The sequence below is a fragment of the Puma concolor genome, chromosome F2 (genome assembly GCF_028749965.1).
Source record: "Puma concolor isolate L17-30 chromosome F2, mPumCon1.1.hap2, whole genome shotgun sequence".
In the NCBI taxonomy this organism is placed as follows: Eukaryota; Metazoa; Chordata; class Mammalia; order Carnivora; family Felidae; genus Puma; species Puma concolor.
In genome coordinates this window covers 988,680-1,000,901 of record NC_141684.1, presented here as the reverse complement: position 1 = coordinate 1,000,901, position 12,222 = coordinate 988,680, and the positions used below count along the sequence as shown (strand labels likewise).

The window sequence follows — 12,222 nt, the reverse complement described above, 5'->3', positions numbered from 1 at the left end:
CGTCAGATATCTGCTCGGCAGAGCCTGGGGTTATTCTGACTTTACAGATCGAACGGTGCCCCGCACACTGCCCACGTGTCCCGTCGCACGTCAGAGCGCCCTGACCACCACTCTGCCTTCTGCCTGTCACGACGGCGTGCTGCAGCCACTTAACCTCTTCTCTTCCAGAAACTGGTCATTCCCCTCGGAGTCGCCACTGAGCTCCGCAGTCACTCACAAGTGTCTTTCTTCCTTTTGTCTTTTTAAAGTAATTTTTAAAATGAGCTTGTTTATTTTTTGAGTGAGAGAGCGGGGGAGGGAGGGAGGGAGGGAGAGAGAGAGAGAGAGAGAGAGAGAGAGAGAGAGAGAGAATCCCAGGCAGGCTCCAAGCCGCCAGCACCCACCGCGGGGCCCAAACCCATGAACCGCAAGATCACCACCCGAGCCAAAGTCAAGAGTCGGAAGCTCAGCTGAGCCACCCAGACACCCCTCTTCTTTCTTTTTTCTTTTCGAGTGTATTTATTTTGAGAGAGAGAGACAGAGCACCAGTGGGGGAGGGGCCGAGAGCGAGAGAATCCCGGGCAGGCTTAACTGACCGAGCCGCCCAGGCGTCCCCACAAGTGTCCTTCTTACTGTTTTAGCGCAGGGGGTGCCCAAGGATCCCAGCCAGGCGGAGGCTTTGTAGACTCACATCGACCGTTTGCTGCAAAAAAGAGTTTTTTGAAAGCCGGCTATTTCTTCCTGGAGCCGGCTTGCACTTCCCCGCCCGTCTGCTCGGACCCCTGGCTCTGATTATGGGCCGGGTGCGGTGAGAGGTCACGGGGGCCTCGCCTCTCAGGGCGGCTGCTTCAGTGGAGGCCGCCGCCTGGTTCAGAAGACCGGCCTCCTCTGACGCGGAAGCCGCTGCGTGGCCGGGGCGGTGTGAGGATGCGCAGCAGACGGGGGAGAGCAAGCCCCTTCTCCCTCCTCCTGCCCTCGGCCCCCCTCTTGCGCCCCAGTTCCACCATCTCCTGTCCACGAGAAGCCCCCGCTGTCACTAGAGGACCACGGTGGTGTTTTGGGGCCCCGGTGCTTGGTCCGAATTCTGGCCCCCGCCCTTCCTCCGGGGCCGAGTCCCCCTCGCAAACGGGGCCGTTGGGGAGCTTGGAGGCGGGTTGACTGCGATGGGCTGCAGGGTCCCCCCCGAAGGCATCCAGGCCTCCGGTTCGAGCACAGGTGCCGGTCTGGTTCGCCGCTTCTTGCCACGGGTCACGGGCACCTCCCTCCCTGCTGGCCAGGAGCTCGGTACCATGGTCGAAGATGAGAGCAGGACCAAACTGCTTGTGTGATTGTATCTTTTAGGGTCTGTTCTGGTACCAGCTACTGTCCCCGTCAGAATGCCCTCCAGGAAACAGAAACCTGCTAAAATCAAAAGACAGACTTTAATAGGACAGTTGGTTGAACAGCTGTTGGGAGTCTAAAAAATCAGGAAGGGACCACGGAAGCTCACAGAAATAAGCCTCAGAAGTGGCCATCTTCCCTGGGCGGGCAAGGGGCTGTCGAGGGGACGGCCCGAGCTCAGGAGCTTGTGGGAGGCCGGTACCTGGGCGGCTGTGCAGGCCAGGAGCCCAGCGGCGGGCCCCCAAGAGCTGGGCTTCCGCCTCTGAGTGGGCAGCGGAGGCCCGGCCTCGGGGCACCTGCGGGCTGCCGAGGGCCGCCTAGATTTCGGAAGGGTGGCCGTCCCAGACCCCACACTCAGGACGCGTGCAAGACTCGCTTCAGTTGTCACCTCCCCAGAAGTCAGAGCCTGGAACGCCTTCGCTGCACCCGCACGGAGGCAGGGGTGGGGTGGGGGGACCCGGGATGATGGGCCCCTGCAGGGGCGTCCCTGCCTGCGTCTCTGGTTACTTCATCAGGCTCCTTTTCCAAGGCCTGCGGCAGGGGCGGGAGAGATGCTGGGCTCATTGGCTAGTCTCATGCAAATTCTATTTCACTACCTTTCTGCTTGCTCGCACCACTTGTGTATTTATGTTCTGCGATCGTACCTCCAAATTTTGAAATATGTCTGTCGCTTTGAACAGTTGTGTGCTAAAAGTAACAGGAGTGACAACCCAGAAGAACTTTTTTTATTTTTTTCATTTCTCATTGTTTAAAATTGTTTTAATGTTTATTTATTTTTGAGAGAGAGAGATAGAGTGTGAGCAGGGGAGGGGCAGAGAGAGAGGGAGACACAGAATCCAAAGGAGGCTCCAGGCTCTGAGCTGTCAGCACAGAGCCCGACGCGGGGGCTCGAACCTACAAACCACGAGATCGTGACCTGAGCCGAAGTCGGACGCCTGACTGACTGAGCCACCCAGGCGCCCCGAATGTTTTCTTTTTAAAGTTTATTTAAGTAATCTTTACATCCAGGGTGGGGCTCGAACTCATGACCCCGGGATCAAGAGCCACACGCTCCACTGACTGAGCCCACCAGGTGCCCCCGGACAACTGGGTTTTTGTCACTGCACTGAAGTAGCCACTTGTGGCCGATGTTTCCCGGGCTAGGACAGACATTGACCGGGTTAATAGTCGCAGCCATGACAGGTGCTAAGTGCTGCCTTGATTGGTTCCATTAATGGGACGGCGCGTCTGGAGCAGCAGGTGCGATTGAAGTGAGCTTCTGATTAAGCTCACCATCACTTAGTCACTGTCCACAAACTGTCCGTCTGCTGCGGTACGAAAACTGAAGAACTTAGTTCCTCCACTGTGCCGTGAATCTGTACATCCTCTTAATTTTGCTACCTTTTCTTTGATTGGCTCTTCTGGTAGGAAGTTCACGGCTCTCCCACTTGGCTTTTCGTACAGTAACAGTGACGATGAGGACACTGATCGTCACACTTATCGCATGCTCACCGCGGGAGAGACCCTGCCCTAAGTATTTTGTATCCGACTAACAAATACAAAGAATCAAAGCCAAAACCCCGTGAAGCAGGTGGGGACGGTGGTGGTGGTTTTCCGACGCACACGACCGAGCCTGCAGTTGGTGCTTATCTGCCTGTCCTGCGTCTGTGAGATACAAGAGGTCGTTTTAACAAGTTCTCGGACAGCCCCTGAGGCCTCCATCTGGGGACTTAGGGGTGTTCATAGCGCGTCGCTCTCTCTCGAGGACCCCGTAATTCTTGAAGCGTCCGTGTTCTTCCGATCGGACCTTCTGGCGATGGGAGGATAGAGAGAGAAGCACCAGCCGTCGGGGGGCGCCGGCCGGAGGGACGTCCACAGCCGATGGTCCCAGCCGTGCAGGACAGGTGCACGACTATGAGATGGCACCCCCAAGCCCACGCACTCATACAAATTTGAAGCCGTGCCAGAAAATCAAAGGAAAAAGCAACAAATCACCCACGTGCCCCGCCGTTCGGAACGAGGCAGCGTGGACACGCGTGATGTCCAGTTGTTTGCCCCCCGCCCCGGCCCCCTGTGCGGCTCCGGACGACTTCGCGCGCCGGGAGCCCTGGCCGGCGGGGTCCGTCTCCCTGTCTCGCCTCCCCTCGCTGGCTTTCATCCCTGTCGTTAATCGTGGCTGCCTGGAGTTTACCGGGGCCGATGGGAGGGTCGTGCCCAGTCACAGGAGAGGACTCCCCAGACCCGGCCCTGCCCGTGGCTCTGTCCTCGACGCGGGGCTGAGTTCTCACTGCGCGTGTCCCTCAAACGTCCCCTCAAACGTCCCCGCGCTATTTGGGATTTGAAAGAGCTACCGTTTCCATCCAGGTGGTTGGTCCTCGAAGCGTGGACTTGCCCGCTTTCCCCCTCTACTTGCAAAACAGCCCCTCGTACTCTGAGCTCGTCTTGGTCAAAACCAGCCAGGGGCGCGCTGCCAACGTGTGCTCCCGCCTGGCCCCCTGGCGCCACAAGTTCACGCGGTGCCTCGTGTGTCCCAGAGGGCGTCCTCTGCGCGCCCCCCCGCCTCGGCCCGAAGCCCGGGCCACACGGTTCAGTCTGAACGTCTGCCGCCTGCTTCTGAATCGGTCAGATGGGCCGGGTCTTCAGGAACAAGTTTCTTGGTTTCAAATGGCAAAAGCTTACTCCCCGCTCGGGCTCTGCCGCGCGGCCCGACCCACGGAGGAGGCATCGCCCTCGGATAGCGCTCTGCACCCTCTGACCGCGCGGCGGGACCCACGCGCGCCGTGAACATTTGCTTCCACGTACTTTATCGTTTTCCTCGTGTTTTGTCCTCTGACACGCGGCTTATTGTAAAACGTACTTCAGAATTTCTAAATGTATGGGTATCCCTACTTGATTTTTCCTTATTTGATCTTAACCTTAACCGTGGTGACAGGTGATGAGGTTTGGGGGTGACGGTGGGGGGTCCGGAGCCCACTGCCAAGAAGGAATCCTGGAAGTCGTCTTTGGTGCAAGAAGGTGATTTTTTTTTTTTTTAATTTTTTTTTTTTCAACGTTTATTTATTTTTGGGACAGAGAGAGACAGAGCATGAACGGGGGAGGGGCAGAGAGAGAGGGAGACACAGAATCGGAAACAGGCTCCAGGCTCTGAGCCATCAGCCCAGAGCCTGACGCGGGGCTCGAACTCACGGACCGCGAGATCGTGACCTGGCTGAAGTCGGACGCTTAACCGACTGCGCCACCCAGGCGCCCCAAGAAGGTGATTTTAGTAAAGTCCGGGGCCAGGACCCGAGGGCAGGGAGAGCTGCCCTGGGGTCGTGCAGAGTGACTGCTCGGTATACTGTGCGGTCAGTCGGTCGGTCGGTGGTGGGGGGGGGGGGGATGACCTCAAGAGGAAGTTTCTTGAAGGGATTTCCACATCCTAAAGAGGATTCGAGATTCCTGGAGGCCCAGCTAGTGTCGAGCTGAGGTGGTTTTTCCCTCTAGCAAAGCATTAGCCCTGAGGCAGGAGGGAGTTTCTAGAGATGAGGCCGTTGAGAAGACTGCCTTTTACCTGGAATTTACTTGGAGACTCAGGCCCTGCAGGACTGTGATCTCTATCGGTTAAGCCTTGGTTTCCTTTCCTCTCCTTTGTCCTTGGGCAGCCGGGAGGGCCTGAGGAATGTCCCACATAACCCACGATGGGGGGGGAGGTGCTAGCTTGTGCTGGGCCCCGGCCTGCCCCGTGCTCCCTGTCAACAGGGTTCAGTGGTGACAGAGTCCCGCGGTGACGGGGTTCGGTGGTGACTGGGTCCTGCATTTTCAACATGTCGGCCAGGCAGAGTGTTAGCCGTAAAATAGACGTTTCCTGTGTCGTTACACACGTTATGATTTTATTTATTAACGTTTATTCAGTTTTGAGAGACAGAGAGTGAGCGGGGGAGGAGCAGAGAGAGGGAGACACAGAATCCGAAGGAGGTTCCAGACTGAGCCGTCAGCACAGAGCCCGACGCGGGGCTCGAACCCGTGAACCGCGAGATCATGACCTGAGCCGAAGTCGGACGCTTCACCGACTGAGCCCCCGGGCGCCCCCCTAGTGCCATTTTAGATTCATCGGCTGCTCTTCATAGTTTTGCTCGGTGCATTTTGAGGCCTTGTCAGCAGAGGTGGACGTCTTTGTAAGAGTCATACTGCCTGGCAGACTGCTCCCTCCCCTTCTGGAATGTTCTTTAGCTCCAGAGACGCCTGTTGCCTTAGACTTTACTTACCACTCGCAGTTGGGCATAACTTTGTGTTTTCTGTTGCTGCCTTGACAAACGGCCACAAACTCAGTAACGGAAGACAGCTCGCGTGTGCCGTGTTGCACTCCTGCGGCCCGGGCGTGTGCGTGTGCCTCCCCGTGGCCTTCTCGCGGGGCCCACAACAGCGATCCCCGTCTGCCAAGGGGGAGCCCTGTAGAGCGTGGGGTAGCCACGGGGCGCAGTGCCCACAGCCTGCGCCACACGGACGGCACCCCTGTTCCAGGAGGGGGCCGACACGGGGCCCAAACTGCTGGGCGCCACCCCAGGCGTGCCTGCCAGTGTTTCTATACTAATCCTGCCGCGGTCACCTGTCCTGGAGTCTTCAAGTCCGGTGGGACTGTCCCCCATCCTGACATGGCGCGGACCTCGGCACTTTGAACTACCCCTGCCCTCCTCTGGGCACATGCCCCGGTGTTGTGCGTGTCCTAACTGAGCTGTGTTTGCGACGGCAGCGCTGTCTGGGGAGCATCTCCCCTGCACGTGCGTTCTCTCCGTGGACCCTGTCCCTGCCCCTGCCCGCACCCCTGCTGGGCTGCTCTGCGGCTGCTGAGGCCCTTTTGTGTGTCCAAAGGCGTGTTTGTTTTGCCTTAATTTTTTCTTTATCCGTTTGAAGGTAATTGACCTTTTTTCCTTTAATTTGAAGACTTTTCTCGCTGTCTTTAGTTTTTAGCGGTTTTACCGTGGCGTGCTGTGGGTGTGAGCCCCTGCTTGTTTTCCACGTCTTTTGTTAGTTTTGAAAAGTTTTCTCCGAATGTTGCTACCTCCTCCCTGTCCCTTCAGCTTGCGACTCGAGTTGCGCGCGTGCCAGGCCTGTCCTCTGGCCCCTGCGCCTCTAACCCGGTGTCTCCGTGTGTCTTGCTTCCAGTTTTGTTCTGTTTTCAGCCGCGTCTGATACCTCATTGAGCTTGCTCACTGAACTCTCAACTTCAGGTTTTGAATCTTTACCTTCTCACATTCCCATTTAGTTCTTTATTATTGTCGTTTCCAGTTCTCTGCCCCAATTGTTTTTATTAAGTTTATTTATTTTGGGAGAGAGGGAGAAAGCGTGAGCAGGGGAGGCGCAGAGAGGGGAAGAGAGAGAATTCCAAATAGGCTCTGCCCTGTCAGCACAGAGCCCAACCCGGGGCCGGAACCCACGAACCGTGAGGCCATGACCTGAGCGGAAGTCGGACGCTCACCCGACGGAGCCACCCAGGCGCACCCCCTTTTTTTTTAATGTTGAAAAAAATTGCTTTTTAATGTTATTTATTTTTGAGAGAGGGAGTGAGACTGGGGGAGGGGCAGAGAGAGGGAGACACAGAATCTGGAGCAGGCTCCAGGTTCCGAGCTGTCGGCACAGAGCCGGACGCGGGGCTCATGACCGGAGCCGAAGTTGGACGCTGAACAGACGGAGCCACCCAGGTGTCCCAAAGCTTTTTAATTTGTCTCTAATTCTGAGAACGTGTCACTCAGACATGAGGTCCGCGTCCAAGAACTCCTTATTTGCTCTATCTGGGTTTATTTCTGTTGTTCATCATTTTCTTTTTCAGTAAGATGGTGTTTCTTCATTTGCCTGATGATTTTGGTACGTGGCACACAAAACATTCTGGAACGTGCCAAAGCCCTGGGCAGCACCATCCTCCTGCAAGGCCCATTTGTTCGGTCTCGGGCAGGCGTCAGGTGTCTGTGTGTGGGGGGGGTGGGGTGGGCGGGGGCGGCTCCAGATCTGGATCCCGTCAAGGACTGATTGGTTTGCTGGGGCTTCTGTTCCGCGTCCCCAAGACCGGCTCCTTCAGGGTTCCCGCCCAGCGTGGCGCCACGTAAGATGGGGGCGCTCACTGACATTTGCGTTTCAGGGAAGCAACGGGTCCTTTTCTTCCTGTGCGGCTCCCAAATCGCCTTCTGTATTTCCATTAGCGGAGCCTCAGCCCAAAGCCTTGCGGGCGCGCTCCGGATCACATGCGGGTTCTGTCCCCCTGGCGCCGCGAGTTGCCCGGCGCCCCGCTGGGTCTGTGGCCCCCTTCCCGGGGCGGCCGCTCCCCCTCCCCCCTTCCACTCGTACCTGCGAGGCAGTCATGCTGTCCTCCCGTCTGTCGGTCCGAACGCCCCGCTCGGCCACCGGGAGAAGAGTCCCTGTGGATCTTCAGCTTCTCTTTTCCCTCCGGTTTTGTGGACACCATGTCCCTGACCCGTGACCTTTCCTGTGGCCGGGAAGCGTCTTAGGAGAAGCCCAGGTCGGCTTCTCTTTCGATCCGGAGGCTCGAAGAACTTTCTGGCTGTTGTTTGAAGGTTCAACGACCTAGTTGCGGTGCGCCTGATGCCAGAGGTCCGTTTCCCGGTACGTTTTTCTCGTCACCCGTAGACTCCAGTCAGGAGATCCGTTGGTGTTTTATCTCTGGAACGCGGAGACCACAATGGGGAGACCTCCGGAGACTCGAATAACCCTCACGTTTCATTGTTCTCGCCTCCCTTTCTACGCTGTCTCCGCTTGTCCACTTTCCGCTGCACCAGCTTTCTGGCCGCCCGGCCTCACTCGCTGTCCCCGCCCCTCGACTCCTTGTCGCACCGAGTCCCTCTCAGGCTCTTCCGCGGCTCCGGCTCCGGGCGCTTTGGGTGAGCGGCCTTCGTGGCCCGACTCCGCGAGGTCGTGCTGCGGTGGCCCTGCCACACTCAGGCGCGGCTACCGCCCTGCCGCTCTGGCACACGACTCCAGGAGCACGTGCCGAGCACTGAGTAACTTTTGGGAGCCCGCAGGGGCCCCGTGGGGTGTCACCGTCACGGTTACCCCGTTTTGCAGAAAGGGACGCGGAGGCCCAGAGAGGTGAACCCACCCGACCTCAGGTGGGCAGGGGGCCAGGGCACGGGGTGCGGACCCTCGTCCAGTGCGGGTCTGCGGGTCGGGTTCCCGTGCTCCCTGCGGGGTGCATAGCCCCCCACGGAGGCTGCGTGGGGCCTGCAGCTCGGGCTGCAGGCACCTTGGGCTCCCTCTTCCGAGTCCCCGTGGGCTTGTGTCCGCCCTGCCCAGCCCCTGCATGCCCAGGCGGGGCCTGTGGGGGGCACGTGGGGGCTTCTCCGCCCGAGGCCATGTTTCTCACCATTCCTCCGGCGCCTACTAGCTTCTCCGGCTGGTCTTCCGCAGCGGGGGTCTCTGGGGGTCCCAGCTGTGTCTGGGGTGGGGCAGGTCAGGAGTTGGGGGCTTAACTCTACTCTTGCCTGTGGGTCCTCCTCCACCTCTGCTCTCGGCCAGCGTATTATTCCCGAGCAGCCACATTTGCCCATTTTAAAGATTTTATTTTGAAGTGACCTCTACACCCCACATGCGGCTGGGACTTACAACCCTGAGATGGAGAGTCACTGCTCTACCAACCAAGCCGGCCAGGTGCCCCTGTGTTTGCAGATTTTAGAACATTTCTGTCCTTTGGTGGGGTGAACCTGGAGGTCTGGCACGCCTGGTGTTGGGGTCCCAGCGGCTGCGTGACCGCGGCTTGGAGGGGACCAGGAGCCCCGAGCCCTCTCTCCACCCCCAGGGCCCGCCGCCGAGGATCGAGCGGCCACGATCATCCAGTGTGCGCTCCGGCAGCTCCTGGCCCCGAAGGGCCCTGGCCCGCCGCCGGCAGGAGCACCGCAACTACCTGCAGCGCGTTGAAGGGCTGGAGAGGGAGGTGAGGCGGCCGGGCTGGCTGGGCCCGGAGGTCCGATCCCAGTGGCGGGAACTCTGCACAGCTGGGGTGTGACCGCGGGCCGGCCTGTGACCCGGGGCGCGCGACTCCTCGGTGCGGGTCTGCCCGCAGGCCTTCGTGGCCCTGGTGCGGAGGGAGCAGGAGGCGGCGCGAAGGCGGCGGGAGGCGGAGGAGGCGGCCGAGCGGCGGCGGCGGGAGGATCGACAGCGCGGGGCGCGGCTGCGGGAGGCGGCCTTCGCCGGGGACCTGGGCGAGATCAAGGCGGTCCTGCGGGAGGTGGGAGGCGGGAGGCGGGGGGCGGGGCGAGGGCCGGGGTCGGGGCGCCCCCGGGGCCCGCGCGGTGACCGCGGGCCCGCGCGCAGGTGGACGAGCTGCTGACTCGCGAGGGCGTGGGCCACGACGAGGCGGGGTTGGCGCTGCGGCGGCGGGGGCGCGTGGCCCTGGTGGAGAGCGAGGACCGCGGCGGGAACACGCCGCTGTCGCAGGCGGCGGCCGGCGGGCAGGCCCTGGCCATCCGGCTGCTGGCGGAGCAGGGCGCCAGCCCCAACAGCAAGGTGGGCGCCCGTGGCCCCCGGGCCTCGCTCAGGAGCCCCTCGCGAAGGGCGCCTACGGCCGGACGCCGCTGTACCGGGCGGCCTTCGGGGGGCACCTGGAGGCTGTGGAGGCGCTCCTGGAGCTCGGAGCCGACCCCCGGGTGTACGCAGAAGACGGTAGCACCCCCGAGCAGGTGTGTGAGCGCGGCTGGAGCACCGCCTCGCACCGCCCTCCTCGGCCGTCGGGGGGGGGTGGGGGGGTGGGGGTGTGGGGGTGTGGCCCTGGCCCCTGGAGGGCTTGAGACTAGGGGGAGGCTTGAGACTAGGGGGGCGCGGGCGGTGTCCTGCGGACAGCCAAGAACGGGAACCGAGGCCTGGAACCCTCAGTGCCAAGGGTGGCCCGGGCAGTGGACGCCTGCGTCTGCAGGGGGCCTGGGGAGGGAGGAGGGACTGGGGGTGGGGGTGGGAAAAAGAGACCTGCTTGGTCTTGGGAGGGAGGCCCGGAGGACCCTCGGCGGTCCCAGTCTGTGGGGGGAGCTGCACCACGACGGTCAGGGCTTCGGGGGCCCTCGGAGGGTGAGCTGTGACAGCTGCACGCTTTTCTCTAAACGGGAGAGTAACCGAGCCTCCTCCCAGGCCAGGCAGAACACAGGACACACGTGCTGAGCTCGTCACCGGCGTCGTCTGTCACTAGGTGGCCTCCCTGGATGCCGTGGTTAGTGTGCTGAGGTCCTGGGACCTAGGCCTCACTGAGGCCATGCTGCAGAGCATGGAGGCCGAGCGGCAGGAGGAGGCACAGGCCGAGCGGCGCGGCCGGGGGAGGGTGGGGGTGGCGGCAGGGGGCGGCTCTGAGCGGGCTGTCCCCTCCCCCACCAGCCTGAAGTCCCGAGTGCCGCAGCTGGCTAAGGAAGGGCGGCGGCGCCACAGAGAGGTGAGGGGGAGCCTGGCCGATGGGAAGCCTGGGGGCGGGCAGGGAGGCGCCCTGCAGGCTGCTGGCCCCGGGAGGCGCGCTGGGAGGCGCTGAGCCGGTTTGCAGGGCTCCAGGCCGGCCTCCCCGGGGCCCTCCCGCCCAGCTGCAGCAGGCCTACCGTGAGCTCAACCAGAGGATCACGGAGCACAAGTGTGAAGGGACGCGCCTGGGCCGCACTGAGCTCACGCTGCAGGTGGGCTTTCTCCCTCTCCGGCCTGGGGCTCTGGGGCAGGGGTCTCCTCCCTCCCTCCCCCCCCCCCCCAACGAGGGGTGTCACCTTCCAGCAGCGGCCTCCGGGGTGGAAGGGGGCCCGCTGTCCCCTCCTTGGGTGTATGGGGCGCCCTGTGTGGAGGTGTAAAGCCATGCTCTGAGCGGAGTGGGGCCCCTCCTCCAGGCCATCAAGGACGCGGAGGCCCAAGTGGACAGGCTACGTCTGGAGGCCCAGAAGGCAGAGGAGACGCTGGCCATGGCCAGGCTGGAGCTGCGGGAGCAGACCCAGGAGGGTGGGCGGGGCTGGGGGGCGGGGCCCACTCCTGGGCGAGTGGGGGGTGGGGGCGTTGGGTCCTCCTGCCTCGCTGCCGCCACCATCCTGAGACCCCACGGGGGGGGGGGGGGGGGGGGGGGGGGGAGGAGGAGGAGGCAGCGGCGGCCCCGGGGCTGAAGTGCCAGGTCACTGAGCTGCACGACATACTAACGAAGGATGTGGGCGACCGCATCCGCGCGGATGGCAGGTCAATAACCTGGGTTGGGTGACGGCGAGCGGAGGGTTTGGGTGGACGGCGGTGACCCGGTGGCCGCTCCCAGGTGGCCTCTTGTCATCGACCCTTCGGGCCAGGCAGCCACCTTCCTGCGCTACCAGGACACCAACTACGTGGACGCGGTGAACCCGGACCACTTGCGGCCGCAGAGGATCCGGCTGGCGCTGCTGGGGGCGCTCAGGTAAGGTGGGCCGAGGGCAGGGGCCCCTCCGCCGGCCCCTCACCCACCCGCCTGCCCCGCAGGTACGGGAAGCCGCTGGTGTTCGACCTGCGCGACGTGGACCTGTTCCCCGCCGTGCGGCAGCAGCTGGAGGCGGTGCAGCCCGGCCTGGCGCAGGAGCTGCTGGGCCGCGGGCTCCTGGAGCGGGAGCGGTACCTGTCGCTGGTGCGGCCGGCCGACGGCCCCGAGGACGGCCCCGAGGACGGCCCCGCCGGGTTCCAGGAGGCGCGCCTGCGGCACTTCCGCCTTCTCTTAGTCACCAGGGCTCAGCGGCCGTCGGAGGAGCAGCTGCGGGTGCTGCTCCCGGTGCGCGTGCAGCTGCCCCGCGGGGGCCTCTAGCGCCCGGCCCAATAAAGTCGGCCCCGGGATGCGGGGCCGTGACCCCCAGGACCGTACCTGCCTCCCACTGTGTGCACGCCACCCCGTGTGGGGAGCGGGGGGGGGGGGGGGCCCGGATGGAGGGCACG

The 12,222-nt window shown here is 62.3% G+C and overlaps 1 protein-coding gene across 1 annotated transcript in view; it reads left to right on the top strand.

Moving 5' to 3' along the window:
• Positions 1 to 12,150, top strand: part of IQANK1 (IQ motif and ankyrin repeat containing 1) — a 24,056-nt gene extending 11,906 nt beyond the window's left edge. Inside the window, 11 exon segments of the mRNA XM_086694998.1 lie at positions 9,122 to 9,183; positions 9,185 to 9,256; positions 9,386 to 9,550; positions 9,637 to 9,828; positions 9,876 to 10,001; positions 10,502 to 10,738; positions 10,881 to 10,970; positions 11,172 to 11,281; positions 11,407 to 11,508; positions 11,582 to 11,716; positions 11,779 to 12,150. Of these exon segments, the coding sequence (XP_086551124.1) occupies positions 9,122 to 9,183; positions 9,185 to 9,256; positions 9,386 to 9,550; positions 9,637 to 9,828; positions 9,876 to 10,001; positions 10,502 to 10,738; positions 10,881 to 10,970; positions 11,172 to 11,281; positions 11,407 to 11,508; positions 11,582 to 11,716; positions 11,779 to 12,094 (1,607 nt within the window). The 3' untranslated portion in view covers positions 12,095 to 12,150.
• The last annotated feature ends 72 nt before the right edge of the window (positions 12,151 to 12,222 follow it).